General features: G+C 42.5%; 1 protein-coding gene across 2 annotated transcripts in view; it reads left to right on the top strand.

The window, feature by feature from the left end:
• The window catches only part of tbc1d22a (TBC1 domain family, member 22a), a 127,870-nt gene that overhangs the window by 26,432 nt on the left and 76,205 nt on the right, over window positions 1-25,233 (top strand). The window contains exons 7-9 of one of the 2 annotated variants that reach the window (XM_078282084.1): window positions 7,638-7,766; window positions 10,517-10,582; window positions 15,886-16,000. In XM_078282084.1, coding sequence (XP_078138210.1) covers window positions 7,638-7,766; window positions 10,517-10,582; window positions 15,886-16,000 — 310 coding nt within the window. Of the gene's footprint in view, window positions 1-7,637; window positions 7,767-9,792; window positions 9,856-10,516; window positions 10,583-15,885; window positions 16,001-25,233 lie in introns of both variants that reach the window. The other variant, XM_078282085.1, reaches the window with a different exon arrangement.

Genomic DNA, 25,233 nt, shown 5'->3' with positions numbered 1-25,233 from the left:
CTTACTAATACTGGGTAGGTATCAGCTTTCAGCTCAGTGTCAACCGGCTACCAAAGTGACATCCGCCTCAAGGTTCGACATGTTGTGCATTCTGAGATGCTTTTCTGCTCACCACAGTTGTAAAGAGGTTATCTGAGTTACTGTTGCCTTTCTATCAGCTCGAACCAGTCTGGCCGTTCTCCTCTGACCTCTGCCATCAACAAGGCATTTTCGCCCAGAGAACTGCCGCTCACTGGATATTTTCTCTTTTTCTGACCATTCTCTGTAAACCCTAGAGATGGTTGTGCGTGAAAATCCCAGTAGATCAGCAGTTTCAGAAAAACTTCAACTTCAGCAGATCGTCTTGACCATGTCTACATGCCTAAATGCATTGAGTTGCTGCCACGTGATTGGCTGAGTAGATATTTGTGTTAACAAGCAGTTGAACAGATGTACCTAATGAAGTGGCCGGTGAGTGTATGTACGTGGCTATTATGTGTGTTTGTGTGTGTGTGTGTGCATAGTGTCAATGCAGGATCTTTTCTGCCACCGCTGAACTTTGGGGCTGCAGGGTCCAGCTGCCCTCTGCCCTTTGTAAATGATGGTTGGACCACCTCTGCTTCACTGTGGCGAAAAGTAGGGAGGGAGGGAGAGAGAGAGGAAGGGAGGGGGTGTCTCAGAGGGGGATGTGGGGGCAAGAAAGCAAAGAAAACAAGAAAGGGAAACAAGGAAGGATGAAATGAAAGAATAAAAGCAAGAAAAGGAGAAATGAAGGAGCGGGGAAAGAATAAAAGCAAGAAAAGGAGAAATGAAAGAGTGGGGAAAACATGAAAGGATGGATGTATGGAGGAAAAGTAAAAAACAGAAGCAAATAAATACAGCAAACCTTGGTAAAAATGAAAGGATAAAAGATAAGGAAAGAAGGAAGGAAGGGAAAAAGAAAGAAAGGGGGTAGAGGAGAATGGTGAAAGGAATGAGGAGGGAGAAAGAGAGGAATTTAGCAAGTTGACATTGAGCATAATAGAGTGCCACTCAGGTCTCCAGTGATAACATTTGTCTATGAAACATGTTAGTAAACGTGTATGTGGTTTTTTGACTTTGTTGTTGTGTAATCACTACTGGGACAACTCTAGCAATGTCAGACCCATATCTGAAGTATGCTTGTGAGGTTTTCAATGGATTTCTCGAACTTAGCCCTTGTACAGTGTGAATTAGCCTGGGGCCAAATCTAAGCCCAGGATTAAAGCTAACACTGGCCGCTGTCAAAAGCACTCGTCTCTCCTGAAGTATCCCAACACTTGACTGCCTTTTCAATCCTGTCTGTGGTATGATCCAACGGGGAAATAGATAGGAGGGATCAGTCTCAAAAAATCTATTCTCCGTCAGGCACACGCACGCACATACACGCACACACACAGACTCACAGCCCACCCTATATTCCATAAACTTGGCGGAGCCACCTAATAAAACTTCACTCCAGTGGTGTCCCCTGTGCCCTTCCCCTGCTCACCGGCGTGCGGCAACCTATTTGATTTTTTTCTCCCCTCCAGCAGACTTGAGCCTGAGCCAGGCTCTTCTTCACCTGACAAAGACGAGAAACAACTTCTCCCACCGCGTTCAATACCTGCTAATGCTCCCCCAATGCCCCGCATTTACCAGCACACAGCACGAATCGTACATCACTGTCTCCGCCATTATTAGCCGGTGTGGAAATTAAAAAGCAAAAAGGGGACAAAAAAGACAGACAACAGGCTGGGAGGGAGAGAGCAATTTCTAGCCTCATTGGATCGCTCTCTCCGCCCCCTTCCACTCGGTGGGAGATAGGCGCCACAGGTTGCCCCTGGCTCCAGAAACACATCCGGTTGAACTTCCTATTATTTCAGAAATAATACCATTTTATTTCATTTGTTTAAAGAGCACTTGGCGTCCGAGCCTGAAGGAGAAGGGGAAAAATTAAATGGCTTTTCTGCTTTGCGAAAGAATGTCAGCCTGTGGCAATATGTACATTTGCTAATGGAGTGTGGCTGTTAAATGTGAAGTGGTGGGAGAGAGGAGAAAACTAACTGGCTGTGGAAATATTGAAGGCTGAAGGGTTATATGAGATGTATCTGGGCCTGTGGAAGTAGAGGCAGTAGGAACGCCAGTAATAGATTATTGCTACACTATAACATTACATGTACAACATTCTACATAATGATATTGCTTTGGAGAAAAGGACAAGGTTGTTTTCTCATTAGTGAGACAGACTTGTGATCCCCTTATGTTGGTGTGCTAGCCTTGTAGCCATTGGTTCGAAAATTACCATAGGCTAATCATGTCGTACTTTGAGGAAGACCAGTATTTTTCAGAGCTACTTTTGAGAGGAGCTGCTTACTTCCAGCAACTGAGCTAAGCTAACCATTGTCATATCTTCAAAAAGGCATCCACAAGTTTGTCTGACCCTGGGTAAGTAGGAAAAATAGCCACATTCCTCCAAAACCAAACTATAGAACTATAGGTAGAGGTGTGGCAAAATGTTGGCCAAATGTCCCTTTAACATGGCAGCTTGCAGGGTTTCCAAGAGTACAGCGATGAATGGGGGTGTCAACTCCCAACTGATACTGGAGGAAATACAAGAAGCATGGTCTGAGGTGTGTGTGTCTGTCTGTGTGTGTAACCAAATAGGTTTGCAGCTCCACTCTATCAAACTACATTGATCTGATCTATTGAGTTCCTAAGGAGGCGAGGAGAAGTGAGAGCTAGGAGACAAGAGTGCTACAGTCAGAGTTACTTCACACTGAGTTACCCCATATAAACAGAGAACTTTACATATAATTCTGGCTGATATCAGAGATGGAGATGGAGAAGTTACAGTTTTTGTTTATTCAACTTCTGCCGGACCCATAGAGGGACAGCTCCCCTCTGTAGTTACAGGACAAAGTGCTCCTGCTAAGTAGAAATCAATTTAGTTTGCCCGAACGCTTGCTAAAAAAAAAAATTCATTTAAACTCCCCAAACGGATTCCCCAAGCATATTTTCCTCTCTTTTTGAGGATGAGTTTGGCTGTTTGGCTGAAGTGGAGGATCCATTACAGGGATGGAGGGAGGGAGGGAGGGAGGAGTGGATTTATGGCGGGCAAAATGGAGAGATGAGGTTCACATGGAGCGATTAACAGAGGCAGGAGGAAGCACTGGCAGGTCACACAGAGCCATCACTCATTTTTGCTTCTCTTTCAGTCTGCCACTTCTTTTTTATCTCCATTCTCTCTCTCTCTCTCTCACCCACTAGACCACAGATGAAATGTAAATGTAAAATTAGCTACTCAGGTCCAGGCAGCAAAAATGCACTCATGATCTCGAACACATAATGCACTGTTCAAATATATATACTCAATTACTCTCTCTGGACAGCATCTAAGGCAAGCAGCCTGCCATCTGCTCTCGCTTGCTCTGTCTGACACAAACTCACTCATCTCTCCTTCTCTTTTTTCTCTCTTTCTCTCACCTTATATCTCTTCATCTTGGTCCCTTCTACCCTTTTTCTCCCTTTCCTACTCCTTCTGTCTCTTCTGAGCCACCAGTTGTTGCTAGATCTGCACGATTATGGCTAAAAGGATAATTGCAATTATTTTACAAGATACTGTAATCACAATCCTAAATCACGGTTATTAGTCTTGATCATTTGAGGAACAAAAATATTTTATTGCCCTTTTCGAATCTTATGTCGGCATAAAATATATTACTACAGCAGACACTGAAATACTTCAGTTTGCCGATTTGCCAAATTCCTGCGATTATTAATCGTTTAAAATGACCATTTAGGATAAGACATGATTAATTGTGCTGCCCCAGTTTGTGTCATTTTTCTAGTCTTTAAATCCCCCTGTGTGTGTGTGTGTGTGTGTGTGGTCCTGTCCTATAGAGCAGTAATGGTTACTTGGCGTGTGGCTGACCTCCACTAAGCTGTCCATCCTTCCACTGTGATCAATCTGTGATGTTCAATGCAGTCAATGAGTTATTTGAGTTGCAATTTACCTTTTTGTTGTACCTATTTTCCCTCAACCTGCCTCATGTGCCTCTGCTTCAATTAGTGATTTCCTACATTTCAATTTAAACATTTGATGTAAGAAATTTTGGGGGCAAGTGGGGCAATATTTTGGGTGCTGCACACTGAAAAAGAGAGTATTTTGTAGATTAGTGTCAGTGTAGATGTGCGTGTGTCATAACATACGTGTGTGTGTGTTTTGTATGACCATGGTGTTTGGATTTAATGAGTGTGTATGTGCATTTGCATGTATGTGTGTTATTGCCTTTGCTATCCCCAAAATGATGCACAAGTGTGTCTGGGTGTATGTGTGTGTTTGTGAGTGCGCTAACAAATAAGCCTCTTGACTCTCCAACCTTCTCTTTGTCAAGGTGCCTTGCTTGGACAACAAAAGAGAAAAAAGAAAAAAAAAAACATTTGCTGCTGCTCTTATTGATTTTCCTCTAGACAGTTGTCCAAAATTGACATTTTGTTTGCGTGTGTGTTTGCGTCTTCTTGCTAGTGTGTTTTAAAAAAAGTGTCAAGTGTCTACTTTCAAAACAACTGACTATGGCAGCCACATAAGAGGTGGGGGATGACACACACACACACACACACACACACACACACACACGCGCACAAGCAGAGAGTCAACATCAGCCTTTCATGGCCTGTTATTTTTTTGACAGTCTACTGTTCATGTGCTGACTCACTCTGGTCCAGGTGAGTTTGGTTTTAGGTAAAACTTTGCCAGCAGGAGTTGGGGTTTTAGACAAAACAGAGTGGCTCCCAGATGTGTTTGAACAACAGCCAAACACAGTTTCAGAAAAGTGCTCACATTAAATTGAAGATAATGACAGACTGATAGATGTAAGAGAGAGACAGTTATAGAAAAAACAAGGGTCTAATACAGCATCTGTTGATTTATTAAGAAACCCTAGAGGGTAGAATTTGACTCAAAATCTAAATCCAGCTGGGCCTGAACATGAAAAACAAAGTCTGAGTGTGGCGTGCGTAGCTTTTTGTGAGCTCAAACCTGAAAATGGAGACAATTTTCTAATAATCAGCTAGTAATAACAGTATTTTCAGTTATGGTTTTTGAACCCCAACTGGACTCAAACCCAAGCAATGAAGTGAGAAATTCATCTCCCACCTGACAGAAGCCCATCTGGTCCAGTCAAATCCAGTAAGGTCCAGCGGAGTCCGGCAAGCTAATTACTTTAAACAGGAGGAGGTAGGGTAATTATTATATGTAATTATGTAATTATTAAATGGAGCGTGTCTGAGATTTTAGTCTTGTCCCAGTGTGCCACGCCAGTAATGTTTACCAAGCGAGTGCACCCACATCAGTAAAGACTTCTTTTACCTATGATTATTTGCCCTGTGTAAAATGATGTTAGGTAAAACTACTCCAGTCCAATTTATCTTTGATTTTTTTTTTCTTTGCATTTCTGATTGCTTTTTATGGCAGGATACAGCTGATTTTTCCTAAACATGAAGGCACTTGAGGGTGGAAGATGAAACAAATCAAATTGATGTGAAGTAAAAAAAAAAAAAAGATCAAAGGTTCAGTTCTTGTCAGATGGGCAACCAAGACAAATTGCAGACAAAATGCAGGCAAATTGCTGTTATTGCATATGAATTGGTCATTGACCTTACAGATGTCCTGTGATAAACATTTACATATCAGACAACTCATCACATTTGAACAGGGCTTCAGAAAGTCTAACTTCTCGTCTGGGTCGTTGAGCGAGGCGTCGCAGAACACAAAACAATCTTCCACCCAGCCGCCACTGGCTGGTTAAAAAATGAAAACAAAAGTCCATGCCATTTATTGACCCCTGTTGCTGTTTGGCAAACAGAAATAACTGCCAAACCTGGTCGTCGTGGGAACAAGGCCCCCTCAAGTTTTTAGAGCCTCTAGTCGTGCTTGAGTACTGTTTTGAAGACTTGTTTTACTTTGTGAATATTTTAGCGTCCCTGGTCCCAGCCCTTGCTTTTTATAGACTTTAGATTTTGTTGTTCAGTTTGGGGTGGACTTTCTCCTTGTTGCGTAAGCCTGCCAACACAAGCACCCACTTGCAGGATTTTGTGCTTACGCAAACTTATGCTCTCAGGAACTCCCTGACACACACGCCCATGAGTGCACTCACACACACACACACACACACATTGAAAGAGCATTGCCCCAAGAGGTGCAAAGGATTTGGTCAACCAACAAATGCAAAGTGTGTAATTTATAGAGTGTGTAATCCCGGGTGGGGGAGTTTGCAATTGAACTTTTCTAACAGACTCCATAAAAGCAAGTCAAGGTTTTTTAACAGGTTTTAACAAAACAGAACCACTCTCAGATGCGTTGAAGCAGCAGTTATAAGTTATAAACAATAAAGTCTCATTATATAGAATATACTGACAGACAAATAGAGAGAGAGCTGAATTAATGATTTCCATGTGCAACTCACAACCTTGTGTGTGTGTGTGAGTGTGTTCGGGTCAGACAGGTGTATTGATATTATGAGTGGAAATAGATATTATCCTCTCATATTTGCTGAAGTTTGTAACTGGACCCGGATTGGTATCTGCACAATTCTACCAGACTGTATCACATTTCACACATTGTCAAATATGCAAAATTTAATACAAATTGAAATGTAATACCAAACACAAATGTTATGCAAATTAAATTGTTCATATCAAACAAGTTATTTTAATGCAAATTTAACCAAAAGTGTTCATTTAAATGCAAGTTAATTGATGTTATGCAAATTCTATGCAAACAGGTAACTTTTTAAGGAAATTAGCTTTGAAAAGATTTGAAAAAAAAAAAAGAAATTACCTTGAAACTGAAATGCCATACCATGAAATATCTGTAATTTCTTTATTCTAGCTTTCTAAAAGCTCAGATCAGTGATCAGTTATGTGCTGGTTGGTGAGGAGAGGATAAACCAAATTTGTGTAGCACTTTTCAAAACAGAGCTGCAAAGTGCTCTGCAGACAACAAAACAATAATAAAGTAGAAGGGCACTCGGTGAGCGCAGACCTCCGCCAAGGCCAATGTTCGTGCTATTATTGCTTGTTCGTGAGTCGGATCTGGATCCGCTCCAAAATTTAATGGGTTCTTCCTTGGCCCATGCTACACCCTTCCACGAAGTTTTATGAAAATCGGGCCAGTAGTTTTTCCGTAATCCTGCTGACAAACAAACAAACAAACGGCACCGAATACATAACCTCCTTGGCGGAGGTAATAAACCCCAAGTAGATAAGCAATAAAATGCCACATATCGTAACTTAAAAACAGGGTTTAAAAAAGAATAAAACAGAAAAAATAGGATGGGGAATAAAATGAGTAAAAAGATATGATGCAAATGTAATTTCAAAGTTGACACAGATTTTTATTTTCTTTTAAGTCTTTTATTTTGTAATTTTTTATTTTTTTGCTAGCCTAAGCTCCAAAGCACAAGGTGTGTGTATACACTTGAGTTCCTGCCTGTAATCACGTTTTTACCCACTTCTTTCTTTCTTTCTTTCTTTCTTTCTTTCTTTCTTTCTTTCTCTCTCTCTCTCTCTCTCTCTCTCTCTCTCTCTCTCTCTCTCTCTCTCTCTCTCTCTCTCTCTCTCTCTCTCTCTCTCTCTCTCTCTCTCTCTCTCTCTCTCAGGGTTACCTGCCAGCCAATGCAGAGAGGAGAGAGAGCGTCCTACAGAGGAAGAGACAAGAATACTTTGGCTTCATCCAGCAGTACTACGACTCCCGCAACGACGAGCACCACCAGGACACATACAGACAGGTATACACACACACACACACACACACACACACGCACACACACACACACACAGAAAAAAGTTCCAATTCCATTTAGTAGAACAACTTCTTGTCACCAATGTATTCCCTCTGCACAAACCCAGGACACACTGTGTGTGTGTGTTTTGGGACATACAGGATTGGGGCCTGTAGACAGGATTACTGGAACAAGTTATTTGGCAATAAGTGCTTTTCCATGCTTCTCTCTCTCTTTTTCTTTCTCTCTTTCTCTCTCTCTCTCTCTCTCTCTCTCTCTCTCTCTCTCTGTGTCTCTCTCTCTCGCTCTCCCTCTCATATAGGACTGCTGTCTGTCTCTTTCACATTTATTCACATACACACAGTCACACCCAGACAAGACAATGTTGCCGAGGCCACTGTAAAATGTCTGTGTGTGTGTGTGTGTGTGTGTGTGTGTGTGTGTGTGTGTGAGAGAGACATGGAGAAAGTGTGGTCTAGCTCCTATTCTCAGTGAACACAAAAAGAACAGAACTTTAGTCGCTCTCTCTCTCTCTCACTCTGTCTCTCTCTCTGTCCCTGTCCTTGCCCCCGCCACACTCTTTCAGTTTAACACTTAACTACTTTCTATTCATTTAAAACCGATAAGAAACATCAAAGTAGGTTGTCAATTGCAAACAAACATTTCTCATATTCCATCCAATTTCCCATTGATCTCTTCTGTGCTGCGTCAGAGAACTGACATACTTTGTTTTGATGTTTGTTTGGATCGCGTCTTTAAGCCTCTTTTCTGCCAAGTTCTATAGGCCGACAGCTGCACACACTGTTTGTTTTCATGGAGTGGGCACTGTTTTCTAGTGTGTTTGTATTTGTGTGTACGTGTATGTGATCACGTGTGTATGTTGGTTTGGTGCTTTTCCATTTTGTGAAATCGACTGCCAAAATGATAGGGCACAATGCAGTGTGTTTTGTATGTATTTTGTGTATGTGTTTTTGTTTTTGTAGGTGTGTTTGTGTACATGTACCTGACTGTCTGTCTGTATTTATTTATTTGGGACAGTCTGTCTGAGTTTCTCTCTCTCTCCATCTGTCATCATAGCTTCCGTCTGTCATTGTATCTGTTTGTCTGTCTCTTTTATGTATCTATTTATGTATGTGGTTACCTGTTCAAACACTGTGTGTGTGTGTGTGTGTGTGTGTGTGTGTGTGTATGTATGTGTGCGTGTGCATTCGGATGTAGCCATTGTAGAAGTCCCCACTTTTTACTTTCTGAAGCACTGCTGCAGTTTAGTTCTATCCCAAGAGAAATTGTTTAGAAAAATCAAGCTTTGCTCTCTTTTCAGCCATCAGAAGATACAAAGAACGGTCTGGTAACTTGCTGGTTGAAAGACACTGGAGTTCTGTGTTACGATAAACTGATTTGGGTCTACTGTAACAAAAGATACTCTATTCTCGCTCTCCTCTCCACCTCTACAGATAGGTCAATGTGCAGTATCTGCTGCAGAACAGCGCCCTTGGAGCTGGTGGGGATTCGATGTCTTGCTTGAAGACACTTCAGCAGGGCGGATGCTTGGCGACTTGGGGGGGATTTAACCTAGGTCGTCCAGTTGAAGGGCGGCCTCCTAACTTACTACATGACTTAGACCTCAAGTCGTCGCTGCATTTCATTCGTATTTACTTGTACCTTGAGTCCGCACGTGACCCATTCAAAACCTTCGAGAAAATCTTGACTACACACCGTGAATTTAATCAGATCCTGTTTTGACCGGCTGCTTCTTGCTGCATGGTGTGTGGTCAGGATTTCCCCTGAGGTTTGGGATTGCTGGCACTCGGACTCAAGATGAAGTAAATCCAAATGAATTGCAATAGCAATATGTTGAGGTCATTTGGACTGTACACCCAAATCCAAGTATCCAAGTAGTAATGCAGGATAGATGGACGACAAATACATGAAGGGGACTTCTACAATGGCAACCACTGTGTGTGTGTGTGTGTATGTATATGTGTGTGTGTATGTGTGTGTCTAACACCTTTCTCTCCCATGTTGCTGTCAGATCCACATAGACATTCCTAGGATGAGTCCTGAGTGCTTGGTGCTGCAGCCCAAGGTGACAGAGGTAAGGCGGACTGGCACGGACTGGACTGCGGATATACGCCAATCCCCACACACACACAGACACTCTGGTCCGGTCCGGTCCAATCCGGTGCGGTCTGGTCCAGTCTATTTCAGTTGGCTTAGCTCCAGCCTCTGTCCTGCATCCGTCTGGCTCCCTTCTGACCAATCTGTCCGCCTGTCATATTGTTCATCCGCGGGGTTGACACTCTGAAATGGTGGTGGTTTGAAGGTGGTTACATAAACACTGGTACAAATACACACACACACATACGCACACACACACACACACACAAACAGACAAGCAGACTGATATATTCAAACAGACAGAAAGACACACACTCGCCCACGCATGCACAAGCAGACTCATAGACTTGTATGTACTCGCACATTTATATACACACAAGCTGATACAATTGCAAAGACAGGCCGACATGTTCATGTACAGACACACAAATGCACAAACTCATTCAAGACCACCACCGCTACCCATTTCAGATCACCGAAACCCCTGTCTGCCTTCAATCAAGGACACCAATCCACTAACTATTCCTCCCTCTGTCTCTCTCTCTGTCCCTCTGTCTGTGATGGCCAGATCTGTGCTAACCTGCCTGTTGCTTCTGTGTTTGTCTTTTTTCTCTCTCTCCCTCTCTCTCTCTCTGCAGATTCACATTGACATACCGAGAACTAATCCTCTTATTCCTCTCTTTCAACAAGCTTCTGTCCAAGAGGTGAGACCCCCTGCTGCACACACGTCACCTCACCTAGCAGGGTTTTCCCTCAGCTTTTGGGCAGATTTGGGTTGGCACTGGTTTTGTGTGGGGGGCAAAGAAATAAAGCTATTTGAAGCCATTCCAGGGCTCGAATTCAAACCAAAGACACAGTTCAAAATCATTTTAATCGTTTTAATTTATTTTAAGAATTATAATCGCTCTATTCTCCAAGTGCAATAAATGGACAAGAATTGGTCTTGGTGGCACTGGTGCAGAGACATATTGATGAGTAGAAAACAATCAAAAGTGTTAGTGCAGAGCTAATAGTACTAATGGGATGTATTAATTGCATCAAAGGGTGTTACATTAGTATAAACACAAAACTGTACAGCGCACAAAACAAAAGAACACAAGTGCAATAAATGGCACGCAGCAAAGCAACATTCTGACAGAAAAGACACATGATGTCTGCCTAAGAGTTTGATATGCAGGGAAAACCCTAGCTGCTGCACAATGCATGGTCTGGCTCACACACACACACACACACACCCCCATATACTGTGCACATAGAAGACTTAAATAACACCAACACTCATGCATGAGAACCGATACACACAGACCTTCGTACGCATGGATAATACTTTCATACAAACATGCTTTATTGTTCTGGTTGGGTACTATGATGTACAGGATGTAGGGACTAATTATCTGAAAACTTATGAAGTATTACGTTTGATAAGAACTATCAATAGTAGTCAAGACACATTTGGCTGTATAATGCATTTTTGAACCTTCCTGCGCCTTTTGTCAGTTATTTTCAATAGTTTGATCACGGCAGGTGCGCGTCTTCTCTAAATGATGCGGTCTCATGTCTTGGACGCGGTGCGGTATGGGGTGCAGCCCTGGGCACTCCAAGTTGAACATGTTTCAACTTTAGCTGTGTAGATAGTTGCATAGCAACCAGAATGATGTAATGCTCCTTGCGCCCTTTGAGCTCTTGCTCTCTCTGTTGCTAGCGACGCTCACAGCTGTCCCTCTTGTTTGAGCAGGAGAAAAACACGTCTTATGTGATCACGACCTGAGGAAATCAAACATATGGCAAGGCACAAATTACTTGAGCAAGATGCTGAATTCTTCCCCACACACTCATTGTAAGTTGCTGTGGATAATAGTGTTAGTTAAATGGCTCAAATGTCAATGTAAATTTAGTTCAAATTACATCTTTTTTTGCTGAGGTGTAAGAACGGTCTAGTATATGTGAAAGAAGTTAGCTCAGCAGGCCTAAGTGACTCTCCTCCTGAATGTTTCCTAATGAGTACAGTTTCCCAAAACACCTTGGCACTAAAATTAACTTTGTTCCATTCTAAATCTATGGGGTTAAGCTGATCTTATTACTACGGTGCTTTTGGGAGATCCTGTCATACATAGTGCTGCTGGCCTGAGAAGCAGAGAAGTGAAAATACCAATAGAAACGGGCCATAATGAGGTGCCGGCTAATGAGCTGGCCAGGGCTCTAGACTTCTGTGATACACACACACACAGATATGCACACACACCCACACTTAGGGGTGAGCGAGCACACACACACACACACACACACACACTTGGATCCATACACACACATGTATGTGAAAGCACAGATTTATATGCACGCACACACACACACACAAAAAAACCCGCATATGCATAAAGACAATGAAATGCATACAGACACGCATATGTGGGCACACCTAGCAGCGAGGAGACACATACTCTCACAAACACACACACATTTATCAGTGCAAGTGCATGAACACATGTACGAGCACATTAACTCACACACACACACATGCACACACAGCGCCCCAGGCAACGCCACCTCCCGTTGCCCCTGTCTTGTAGGGGAAACAGCTCTGGGCCATGGGCTGTAACCAGGGAGGGATGGAGGGAATGAATAAGAGATCAGACGAACATGGGGAGGACGCTGGGCGGAGAGGAGCTCTGTGTGCTTTCCTCCCTCTACATCAGTGCCTCTCTCCCTCTCTTCTACCCACTACCTTATGTATGTACTACTACTCCGTCTACTCCTCTTTTTCCCCTCGTCCTCCCACCACGCCTGACCCTCTCTCCTCCGCCCGCCCCGTTCACAGACTCTCCTCTTTGCGTGCAAAATGAAAGCCACCAGCGCGCATTGAAATATTCAGGCGGTGTACTCCTTGTATATTTCGGTATGCAACCGACTCCAAAGGCCCTCTTTTTTTATATGCCGATGTCTGCCGCAGCACCGCCTGAAAATCACCTCTGCTTCACTTCATGCAGTTGTTATTCTCTCTCTCCCTCTCATGGGGCCGGAGAGATTTAGTGGAGATGAAAGACAATCAACAGTTTGTTCCATTTTGGGGAGAGCGAAGTATTGAAGCAATTCTGTAGTGATTTCCTAAGTGGTACCTGAATGTTTTGAGTTCTCTGTGTTATGGAGAACAATACTGTCTTCACGCTATGCGGGTAATCGGCAATTACAAGTTCCCGACCTGGAAAAGAAAACAATCAGGTTAACCTCCAAATCGTGATTACAAGTGGGAAGACTTGACCTGACTTTTTTACTTTCAAAGCATTTAGCTGATGCTCTTACCCAGAATGAACTGTAAGGACTTAGAATGAGTGAGCAGATAGGGGTAAAGTGTCTTGCTCAAGGACACTTTGACAGGACGTTGGACTGTTGATGGACTCATTGGCTGTTTGAGGGATTGAACCCATGACAGTTTGGTCACAGTCCGTGTTCTTGTCACCGTTTGCCCCGGTACCTATTGCACACTTGGCCGTGCCAGTGGGTGATCCCTCTTTGACTAGGCCCGCCCAAGGTTTCTTCCATTTTTGGAGCCATTGAGTCATGACACAGGAGATACGGGGCAGCTGATTTCCTGTCCTAGAGATGCACCGAACTATGCGAAGAAATTATGCATGCGATTAACATATTCTACAGTAATCCAGTTTTCTACCTTTTGAGCACCGAGTAAACTCTGGGTAACCTGAAGATGAATATTTGGTTTTTGGTTAGCGTTTGAAGCTGGTGAAGTTTCTCTCTGTGTCTGTCTCACACACACACACACACACACAAACAAACACTCCCACACACAAACAGACAGGATGGGATTCTTTGCCCACACTAAAGGAGATTTGGCAAGGGTGGTGTGTGTGCGCGTGGGTTTGCGTGCGTGTTTGCAAGAAGCCGGTCTGTGCGCAGGTGCTTGCATGAAACATGTGCGTCTGCTTTTGAGGTTGTATGAGAAGAAAGTCCCATTACCCACTCCCCCCCCCGCCAGCACCAGCACCACTCCCTGTTTGATGGATGTGACTTTGATGATGAAAGAGGAGGTGTGGAGTATGGAGGCAGGTGAAGAGGGGAAGGGGAGGGGGGTGAGAAGGAGGTGTAAGAGAAAGCCAGAGAGAATCGCGTCTTACCAGTCCCGTCCTACCGCGTTAACATTGATGGAATGCCTTAAAAAAAAAAGTCAGACTCCAGGCCCTCGCACACAGCTTTCAACGACAGACCGACGCCATCCCTGCTGCCATGTTTTCCCCATAAAACATGAGATATGAGGTTATTTAGAAAGTGACAGAAACATGACATCCCCCCAAAAAATAAGAAAGAGCTTGATGCGTGTGGTGCAGAAAGGTGGAAGTGTTTGTGTGTGTGTGTGTGTGTGTGTGTGTTTGGGGGGGAAATCCATTCCCGCACCAGAACATCAAGCCGAACATCAAGCCTCCTCTAATTCAGTGGGGTTGACAGCATTAAACAGCCACCCATAACGAAGATGGAAGTGTTTGCCTTGCAAAAAAGATCAAGAAGAAGTAGGGAAGGAGAGGAGAGGGAGGAGGAGACAGTCAGAGGGAAAGAGTGAGAGACAGAGACAAACTGACTAAAGGAGAGAGAGATGAGGGGGAGGGACCGAGACAAAACAGGCGAACAAAGATGGTGGTGTGGAAGTTGTTTTGCACACGGCAGCATTGCGCCATGTGTAAAATGCAGATGAGAAATCATTCTTGAAGGGTGAGGTGTTGCTCTGCGCAAGAGAGAGAGAGATGTTTGCAAAGAAATCCTTCACATTGAATTTAGACACTGCTCACTTGTGTCCATATGAATGTCCACCATGTTCAAAGCAGCATGTGTGATTTTTGATTTAGGCAACCAATCATAGCCTAAACATTACTGGAAAACAACAGCAATGGATTATTTGTATAGACAATAATAAATACCAAAATAAATATAAGCAAGACTATACAAATGGCAGAAATCAATTACAAACAGGGCTTGCTTTAAGTCAAGATTTTCTCAAACCTCGACCTCAGTGCACCTGCTTGTTAAAAGCCAATTTTAGAAGGTCTGTTCCAAAGTCGATGGAACTGTAGATACAGTTAAAATATTTCCATGTCCATGTCCCAGATCATAACCTAAAGAGTAATTTTGCCTGTTTGTAATGATCAATATTGAGAGCTGGAGAAAATAGTTTAATGGTGATGGTGGGTTAGGGTTTAGGGTTACTAAACTACAAAACTACTGTTGGATGTTGACAGCTGAAAAGTCGAAATGTTAAAACAAAATTAAAGATTACCTGAAAAACCTCTATATTCACCATTTATAGTGCCCCAACCAAACGGCAAGCTAGGTGTTGCCCATTCCGCTCTAACTTTCCATTCTAACTTGGTTGGAGAAGATGCTTTTCTCTTTTACAGCCTGGCATGCATGCAGATGTTTACTCACAATGTTCTGATTTCTACTGCTGCTTTCCACTCCTAACTCACTTACGATTGAATCCTGACATTGCTTGGTACATGGTTAAATTTAATTCTAATCAGTCTAATATGTTTTTTTTTGTTGGGATGATACGCTGTCAGAGAATCCATTATCAGTCTGTCAGTGAATGTAAATGCTTTGCTTGATTATTAGCGTGTCATTCATTGTGCACCGTATTTATCTTAGTACAGTACATTACTTCCTGTCATACACAGAGACAGTGCTATAAATTGATACATACTTGAACATAACATACCTGCCATAACTTGGACGTAGAGTGGTAGTCATTTTATAAGTACCTCCACCATGCATCTAGCCTTTATTAGTATTGCACTATTTTCTAATAGTGTGTATCTAGCTAGCGTGTATCACAAGGGACTTGAACAAGTGCACACTGAGATTCAAAACAACAAATCTGTAATTGGATGCATTAAGATAGTTAGTGTTCATTAGTGTTTTAATATTCGTGATAATTCATGTAAATTAGTTTAATCTGTGAAGTATTGTGTTTTGACTCTGTGTGTGTGTGTGTGTTTGTGTGTGTCAGATTTTTGAGCGGATCCTGTTCATTTGGGCCATCCGCCACCCAGCCAGCGGCTACGTGCAGGGCATCAACGACCTGGTCACGCCGTTCTTCGTTGTCTACGTTTTCGAGTACATCGGTGAGTGGCATCTCTCTCTCTTTTTCCTTTTTACTTCAACACTCCACTCTGGAGTTACTCTCCACAGTGCAGAGTGGCAGCTTAAGAGCCCGCAGGGATTCAGTGTTTTGCTTGCAGGTCCATCACTACAGATCATAAGGAATCGAACCCGGGACCCTCGAGTTACAGGACAGTCTCTCTATCTATCCACGAGGCTGCTGCTCCTTATACTCTGATTTTCTGGCAGTTGCCCTCCTACTCTAGCTCTGTGCCGCTCCATCTCTCTCTCCCTTTCTCCATCTATCCATCCGCTCCCTTCATTTAAGTGTGCTCTTCAGTCCCACATTTTGTATTAAAGTATGTCTATGCCTTGTATCAAAGGACTCTGTTAAACAGGTACAACTACAGTTTGTTTGTGTGTGTGTGTGAGCGTGTGCACGGCATGCGTAGGTGTGTGCATGCTTGTACGTGTGCGCCACGGCATTCTCTCCAGAGCTCACCTGCTGTGTGCGTTTAGGTTGTGCCACATTTGCGCAAATTAATGTTTTATTTCATTCTCTAGTTTAATTCTTTTGACAGTATAAGCCTACTGTATCAAGTACAAAGCATTCATAGTGGCTGTCAGCAGTAGAAAGAGAAAAGAAAATCATTTGTCAACATCTCAGGGATGTACAAGATTCTCTTGTCAAAACTGTTGGCATTTTTAAGTAAATGTCTTTAGGTACTTAATAAGTATTACTCTATTTGCTTCAAGTGTCATCCCATCAATCATTATTATACATAAATCATTTTACCTTTTCTTTTCCAAAAAGGCAGATATCTTTTTTTAGAGGTATTCATTTTTTTGTAGCATCCTCCTCCTATTTATTTATTTATTATTTTAAGAGTTTTGGTGACAATACGCAGTAGGGGTGTAACGGTACACGTATTCGTACCGGACCGTTTCGGTACAGGACTTTCGGTACGGTGCAGATGTGTACCGAATGCAATCTTAGTAGGCTTGTTTTGCGTGCGGAACATACTTCAAATCAGAGTTCCCACACGAACATATTAAGTGGCGGACCGGAAGTTTGTTTAGTCTCCGCCTCGCACTTTGAGCGCACTACACAGACAGCACGCTTAGCTTAGCCTAGCCTAGCCTAGCCTCTGGCTAGCAAACGTCATGGCCAATGCAAACGATAAGCCAGAGCTTGAAGACCCTCCCTTACCGTTAAGGTCTCCTTTGTTCAGTAGTGATCGGGTATGTTTCTGGCAACACGTCAAAACTTGATAACTCATTTGAAACGGCACCACGCGAATGTGAATATCACTGCTGCAAGGAAAAAAACGAGCGTAGTGCAAGCGCTGCTCCCTTCGTCATTTAAACAGCCTTTCGCTGGTAATTCAGATCGGGCCAAAGCAATAACAAATGCTGCACTTTAGTCAATGTGGAAAAGTTCATTTCCTAAAAAAAGAAAAGATTATTATAGTTATTTATATTTTTGATTATATTTTATATACTTCTTATTATATTTTATATTTTGTTTAATTTATTTGAGAATATTTTATTTATTGGAGAACTTATTAGTAGTAGTTTGCAGCAGTATTCTATTTTTTATTCTATTTTATTTTTCTATATTTTATTTTTTATTATGTTTCATTTAAAATTTTATAAAAAAAAATTATAAACTGTTGATGTTTACAAAAGTTCATAATAAACGACAAGCAATTTTATGTTTTGCATTTTTTCCCCTTACTGTACCGAAAATGAACCGAACCGTGACTTCAAAACCGAGGTATGTACCGAACTGTGATTTTTGTGTACCGTTACACCCCTAATACGCAGTAAATAGAGATAGGGAAGTGTGCATAGAGAAAAGCGTCACTGTGTGGTAGAATTTGACCCCATGCTGTTGTGAGAAGTACATACATACACTGTGTGAACCACAGAAACGCTGCTGGCTGTGTGCATTTACGTATGATTCCTATTGCGAACTTCTCTATACATCACTGTATCTGTTTGGTTGTATGTTTGTGTTATGTTGCCATTCGTCAAGATATCCCTCTTTGAAATCATTCAAGATAGAGCTGTTCAGTGGAAACCACAGTGCTCAGTGGAGCAGTATAGTACCTGGCACACTCTGGACTGTCTGTGGTCATTGGGAGACAATTAGGATGTACAAGGGGTTTAAGTGCTGGCAAACACGTAAGAAGTTGCAATTCTCTGACTGCATTGAAGTAAATGATACATTTGATGTGTCTCTGGCTCAGAATGTTATTCCACTCAGATTAGTACCTGAAACTTAGTTTTGGTGTGACCTTGTCATCACAGCAGATGTAGAAAGTGCTAGGAAGCCGGCACACTGTCAGAAATCAAGGATGGTGGGTTTCTCATGTGAGATGTAAGTCTGTTTTATTTCAAAGTTAATTTAAGTTAAATTACAAGGCACAATACCTCAGATGTTGCAGGCGGGCAACTATCTCCAGTAGGGCTGCACGATATATCGATTCAGCATCGTCATCGCGATGTGCGCATGCGCAATAGTCACATCGCAGGACGTGCGATGTCAAGTAAGGCAAATTAACTCAAACACGTCATGCTACAACTTTTTTGCTGCTTGATACAAAAGGAAAACTCGCACGGTTCTCATTTTCCATGACTAATTTAAGTTATAATTAGTTATAATTTAAGTTTAACATAATTTACTCCGATTTAAGGGTTTGTTATAAGAGTAGCGTATGTTACCTTTCCAGCTTTCGCGGCTCCGAACCGTAGTTGGGAATCCTCTGGTGTTGTGCTAGCCTATTTTAGCTTAGCCTGGCTCGTAGCTGGTAACAAGCTTTTTACTAAGAGTCCGGAGCAACTCTGCAGTGGAGAACTGGCACTTTATTTCGGTACAGCAGCGAACATAATGCACGGCCTCTCAGTGACGTTCTAAGCTCTTTTCCCGCTAACTATGGTAACTTTACTCACTTAGCATCCTGCAACTCACTCTGGCTGCGGCTAAAAACACACTCACTTCCTACTACGTCACCCGCGCAGGTTACCCACAAGGCCACCTTCTTAAAGGGGCAAGGCTTGATAGAGCTATTCAAGTCATTTGGTGAAAATTATTTCATATCGCAATATATATCGCAGAAAAAAAAATATTGCAATGTCAGTTTTTTCCAATATCGTGCAGCCCTAATCTCCAGTGTACTTCATAACATCCAAATGAGTTTCATTTCCAGGGTCAATATCCTGGGTTGACCTGGGTGACTTTTGAACTAATTCCATGAGATTTAGCTGATTTTGAGCTTGTGTGAGTCATTTAAACCCCTATGGATTTGCAGTGGTCGCTAATTTAATCAAATGAAATCAAATAAACCCCATTCCTCTCATATATTCCCCTCAACTCGTCCCCCCTTTCATTGTCTCTATCACAGACAACATCCACACACCTACAAGCGCGTGTGTGTGTGTGTGTGTGTATGATTGTGTGTGCACCACGTCTGTTCAAGTATATATGGACACAGAACTAGTGTGGCAATGGGTCAGTGATAGAGAGAGAGTGCGTGCTGCCCAACCCAAGGGACTGCAGTTGTTTGCGCAATGAGGTGTGAAGGGTTGTCTCTCTCGACTCTGATTTTCTTCTTTTAGCCTCTTTTGTCCTACCCCTCTTTCCATCTTCTCCTTTCTCACCATGTCGTCCTCTCTCCCCGTCTGTCTCGTCTCGTCAATCTCCACTTGTGTGTCTCTCTCTGTCACTCTCTTCTCTACCTCTTTCTTTATCCCCATCTCTCTCTCTCTTTCCATTTCTTCCCCCTCTCTGTTTTTCTCCGTGGGTGAGTCAGACTCTTGTCAGATCTTCAAAGCATCACCCTGTGCTTTGTTTCCCCGCATCTCCATGCACTGATGAGCCTTGAATAACGTACACAGCCAACAAACCTTCAAATGCGCCTGGCTGGCATCTTACATGATGGCTTGATGCGCTGTCTTGTTGTTAGGGGCGCTTGTTTTCCAGTCTGACAGAGAAAGAGAGAGAGAAAGCAGAGAGAGGTTTGGCTCTTTCATGAGCTGGGCCTAATTCTGGTTCTTTGTGGAAGGGCAGGAAGTGTGAGATATATTCTCTCATGCTTTCTTGCTCTCCTGCACTTTCTGGCTGTCTCTCTTCTTCTCTTGCCATCTACTTTTCTTTCTTCTGCTTCTGTTTCTCTCTTTTTTTCTCTCCCCTCCTCGCTCTTCATTTCTTCTGCTCTCTTTGTCTTTCCCTCCCTCCTTCCCATGTGAGCCAGTGAACGCATGGTGAAAGGAGGATGGAGATGTCTGAGAGAGTCCATGTCTACACAAATCGTTACAGATGAAGATCGTTGTATATACACTAACAGAAGAATACCGCTAACACCTCTTACACTTACAAGCACTTATATGGTCACAGTGGAAGGTGTTTGTAGGTCAGACAGCCCGGATACACACCTCTCCCACTCCTCCTGTCCAGTATCTACCAGCCACTCACTTCTTTTCTTTTTCTCTCAATTAGGTCAAAGACTGACCTGTCAAACCCAAGGGACAGACGCCTATTTGGGTCAAAACTTTGACTTCCTAACAAACATAAGGGTTTGAAACCAGAGCCAAGCAAGAGGAATTTTGAGGGAAATTAATTTTCTATCTGAAAGGTTTCACTCTATTTCAATATTTTTCCATTTTGTTATATATTACTCATTACTGAAATTCATTAATCGATCAATGGGAAAAATACAGATAATTGGATCCAAAAGGTAGCTAATAACCTAAAACTTTTTTAATGACATTAAGGATGCTCAAGTTCAACCTAATGCCAAAAGAACATGAGACCATGACAAATATAATGACCAAAAACTTACTACAAATGTGGTTTTAAACATCACTTAAGAATTGAATATGACTCCAATGAGAAAATCTGCAGGTAGGTTGTAGTCAAAACCTACATAAGGCAGAGAATGGCCCAAAATCTGTGCAGCTGGTATCTTTCTACCCACAAGGAAGTTGCTTTTGAAGCGAATGTGTATATTTTTAAGGACTGGATACTTCAATAATGACTACAATGACTAAAACAATGGCTACAATTTCTTCTTCTTCCTCTTACCAGTGTTATTTGGTTCTATAGCTCATCCTTGTTTAATTTGTAACTTTATAAAGAAAAGTTCCATCAGACTTAATGTTGTAAGCCTTACACCAAGTGTGTGTGTGTGCGTGAGTGTGCCTGTACTTGTGTTTGAGCGGTGTTAAACCTTGAGTTTGAGTGACAGCCAGTGTGTGAGTATGTGAGCCAGCTCGCTGTTTTGAGAGCCTGATTAAGACTTTGACCTGCTTGCAGCCGTTTCATCCACCCTCTAAACAAGGCTTGTCTGCTGCGTTCAAAGCTCTGCCCGTCTGTCTGCCTGTTCCTCTGTTCCATATTGCATGTTGTCTCTCGCTCTCTCTGTCTTTATCTCTCTCAGCCATTATTTCTCTGCTGTTCTCATTCTCTCCCTCTATCTCTCTCCTGCTTCCTTTCTGAGATACTCCATTGATCCCCAAAGGAGGAATTTGTCTTTTCGCTTGCCCCTCTCCATAGAGAAGCCAGAGTGCAGGCAGCCCCGCAAGAGCTGGTAGGGATTCAGAGTCTTGCTCAAGGACACATCAGTAGGGAGGGTTCTTGCTGTCAGGAGACTGAACACAGATATTCTGGTTGAAGGAGAGTCTCCCTTATCAGTTCACCACCCTGTTGCCTACAAACTGCCTGTGGTGATGTGTTTGTTTACTTGTGTGTGCGCGCTTGCATGAATGTGTGTATGTGTGATTTCTCTCTCTCAAATCACTTGTCTTTTGTCTCACTATTTTTTCTGTCGCTATGTTTGCGTCTCTTAGTTTCTTTATTTTGCGTTCTCTCTGTCTTTCTTTCTTTTTTTCTGGCACATTCGAGCCCCAGTCTGTTGCTATAAAGCTTGTTTGGCTGTTGCCAAACACTCCAGTTTCCTTTGATGATGGAATATGGCCTCCCAGCTGCTCCATCTCCACAGCATGCCTCCTTTATCTCCTTGTCACCAAACATTCACACTGCTTTTCATTGGCACCTGACCATTAATCCAAATCGAAAAGCGGCAATTGGTGGTTGATTGATAATCCCTCACGATGTGATGGTGGAAAAATACCACTAAGCTTGTGTATCCACCCGGACAGTTTTAGCAATCTAGCGGGCCTGCCTCCTGTCGAAGGAGCCATTGATTTGGAGAGTTCATCGTTCTTCCTCCCCAACAGTGAGGCATTACTCCGCTTTATTCCTCTCCCTATCTTCCACAGTGTAGTGCCTGTCCCATTAGCCAACAATAAAAGTTGCCTAATTAAGGCCGAGATGGTCCGTGACGGGCCAAGGAGCAGGGCCAGGGCCTCCTTTAATGTGGGGCGGCCATTGATCCACCAGTGGATCCATAATGTAATCTGCATGGCTGTGTCCATGTATGGATCCACACCGAGGAGAGGTGAGAGTAAGGGAAGGAGTTGGAGAAAGATTGGAAAGACGGTGAGGAGGTGTGTTGAAAAAAAGGCAAAGCATCAGAGAGGAGAGAGGTTAGGGCATGAGAGAAAGAAAGCAAGCATCCGAGAGCAAGAAAAAATAAGTAAAATGGAGACAGACAAAAAAAAGAGACAGAGAGACTAAGAGACAAAGAAAAAAACAAGTGAAGAGAATAGCAGCAGCCAGAGTATCTCTCTCGGCAGGCTTAATAGTAAGAAAGAGTGAGGGCATGGAGAATGACAGAGGGGGACAAACAACAGCAGAGGAAAACAAGATTTAAAAAAAAAAAGGGGAAAAAAGAGAGACTCAGAAAGTGCTTCCATGCTGTCAGGAAGCAGCCCAGCCAGGCAGTCCTTCTTCCTGTCAACTAAGAGATGAATGGCCTAGCGTACCCTAACCACCAGCCGCCGCTTTGAAGCTGTACTTGTCATAGCAGGCATAGAGTGGCTAGCAACAGCTTCTCTGTTGCTAGGATTTCATAAAGTGGTCTGCGATTAGCGCTATATTCGGAGTATTGTGCACCACTCTGTGTGGAAAGTATACAATTTCTCTTTCCTCTCCCAACCATTTGTCTTTGTTGCCAGACCACCGGCAAAGGCAGGGGTCTGGAACATTTTCATGGTCTCTAATTAATAGTCTCCTTTCGAGTTTGTCAAGTTTCTTCTAGCTATTCTGCTATGGAGTAGAAAGACTGAATCACTGCAAGCTGAGCATGCTTAAAAATTTGAGTCTTGCACTTCTGTCATTTGAAGTATTTCCAAATATGAATTGAATAATTTCCAAATATCTAACTAAATTTCTTCTTTCTTTCTTTTTTATGGATGTAGGGTTACATCCATAAAAAAAAAAAAAAGAAATTCCTTAATATCTCTAAAATATAGAAGATTAAATCTGTAAAAGTGTCATCATTTTCTCAACCAATGACTTACGTTATATACTATGCAGTAAAAAGTAACAATTTGTCTTAATTTTGTGCTCTCTATTTTGTAAGAGTAGGTTTCACCTTTTTTGAATGGTGATCTCCTTTTGGAATACAACTTTTCATTGAAAGATGCAGCTTGAATGATTTTAAGTGTTTGACTATCTCCTAAATTAATCAAGACGGATCAATAAAGGAAGCTCCAATGTGTTAAGCCAATCATAGAACAATGCTTTTCCCCATTACAGAATCAGAATAATTTTTATCAGCAGGTACATTGACATGTACTTGGGATTTTCCTTTGTGGGTTGGTGTACATTACATAAATGCAGCAAAGTATGCAGGCATTAACAAACGTAATTTACATAGAGACAAGACATTTTACATAATATACAGAGTTGAATACAAGACAGAATATGTACAGTCAGTAATGGAGAGTGGAGTTTCATGAAAACATCATGTTAAGGAAAAGTACTACTTAAAATAAAGCCCTGTTTTGGCGTTGCATAACATCAGAACGATGGATTTTAATCTTTTATGGCTGTTATCTTTCTTCTCCTCCACTTATTCAGCCACCCATCCTCCCTTTTTTTCCTCACCCCCCACATCACTCTCTCCCGGGGTCAGAAATTAACGAGAGCTTGGGGCAAAAATGCCGTTGCAAGTTCATAAAATGCCTGTGAAATTAAATGAGTGGACAAAAATTGCCCTGCGCTTCAACCTGTTCAGAATTGTTTTCGTAGAGTTGTCACGCGTGAATGCAACTACTGTCCCCAGTGGGCCTCCGTAGGTGATTCGTGGGAGCCTGTGACTGGGGGATTCTTTCCAATGTGGTCTGGGTGAGAAAAATGGAGCGTTTTTTTGGGTTTTTTTTTAGCCGAAAACGACCAAGCATGCAGCCTGAAGCAGTAAAAGATATTGGCAGCGCGCAGCCAGCAGTAGAAGGAAGTGCCACACATAACAAACCACTGTGAACAAAAAGTAAAACGACCAATATCGTAAAAACTCAACAATTGAAGGGTGGAAGATGGACTGGTTGGAGAGTGGAGAAAACGGCACTATACTTTTGCCCTGCCACGGGTTTCCAGCAGTGGGAAAGAAGTGTGGGACGTGTGGTATACTATTATTTAAAATTTCCCCACAAAAGGTCCAATATGCCCCCAAAAATCAAATCATGGGGGCAAGAAATGCCCGCTGAAAAAAAAATCTCCTCTCCCTCTCTTTCATCCGATGTTGACATAACTGATGTTTTCTCTGTTGCTCTCCTCTCCTCATGCTCTCTGCTGTGTGTGTGTGCGTGTGTGTGTGTGTGTGTGTGTGTGTGTGTGTGTGTATGTATGTGCACTCATAGACCTCTTGCTATGTCCAGCCCTTACTTTTGGGAACTACTGCTGTAGACCTTTGACAATTTCTGATTAAGTGTAATTGGTGTTTTTTTCCTAATGGTCATCCGCAAAGCATTTTAGCAGTAAAGTTGCTCTCAAATCAAGACAAAAATCAGTGGAGAGGTTTTTTAGCAGAGACAAAAGTGCTCTTAGTGCTAAAAAATCATGATTCACTCACTACCATTTTTGTAGATGCGTGTAGAAGCCCTTTTAGATGTCGGATAATGTGTTTAGTGAGCAGAGGCCCTCGACTCCAGTAAAGATGAGGACAAACGTAAAATGTTCTGGGTTAAATTTAAATGTGTTTTAACATGAAAAGTGCACAGACTCATCTCCAAATGGAAAGGGTGAATTACAGAGGAAAGAGTTTAAAAAAAAACAAAAAAACTGCTTGAGGCCTCACGGCACTCAGAGTAAGGGGCAGATGGAGGTGAAGAGAGGGATGAGGAGGATGAC

This window comes from Centroberyx gerrardi, chromosome 24 (genome assembly GCF_048128805.1).
Source record: "Centroberyx gerrardi isolate f3 chromosome 24, fCenGer3.hap1.cur.20231027, whole genome shotgun sequence".
NCBI classification, from domain to species: domain Eukaryota; kingdom Metazoa; phylum Chordata; class Actinopteri; order Beryciformes; family Berycidae; genus Centroberyx; species Centroberyx gerrardi.
This window is presented reverse-complemented; position numbering and strand designations above follow the sequence as displayed.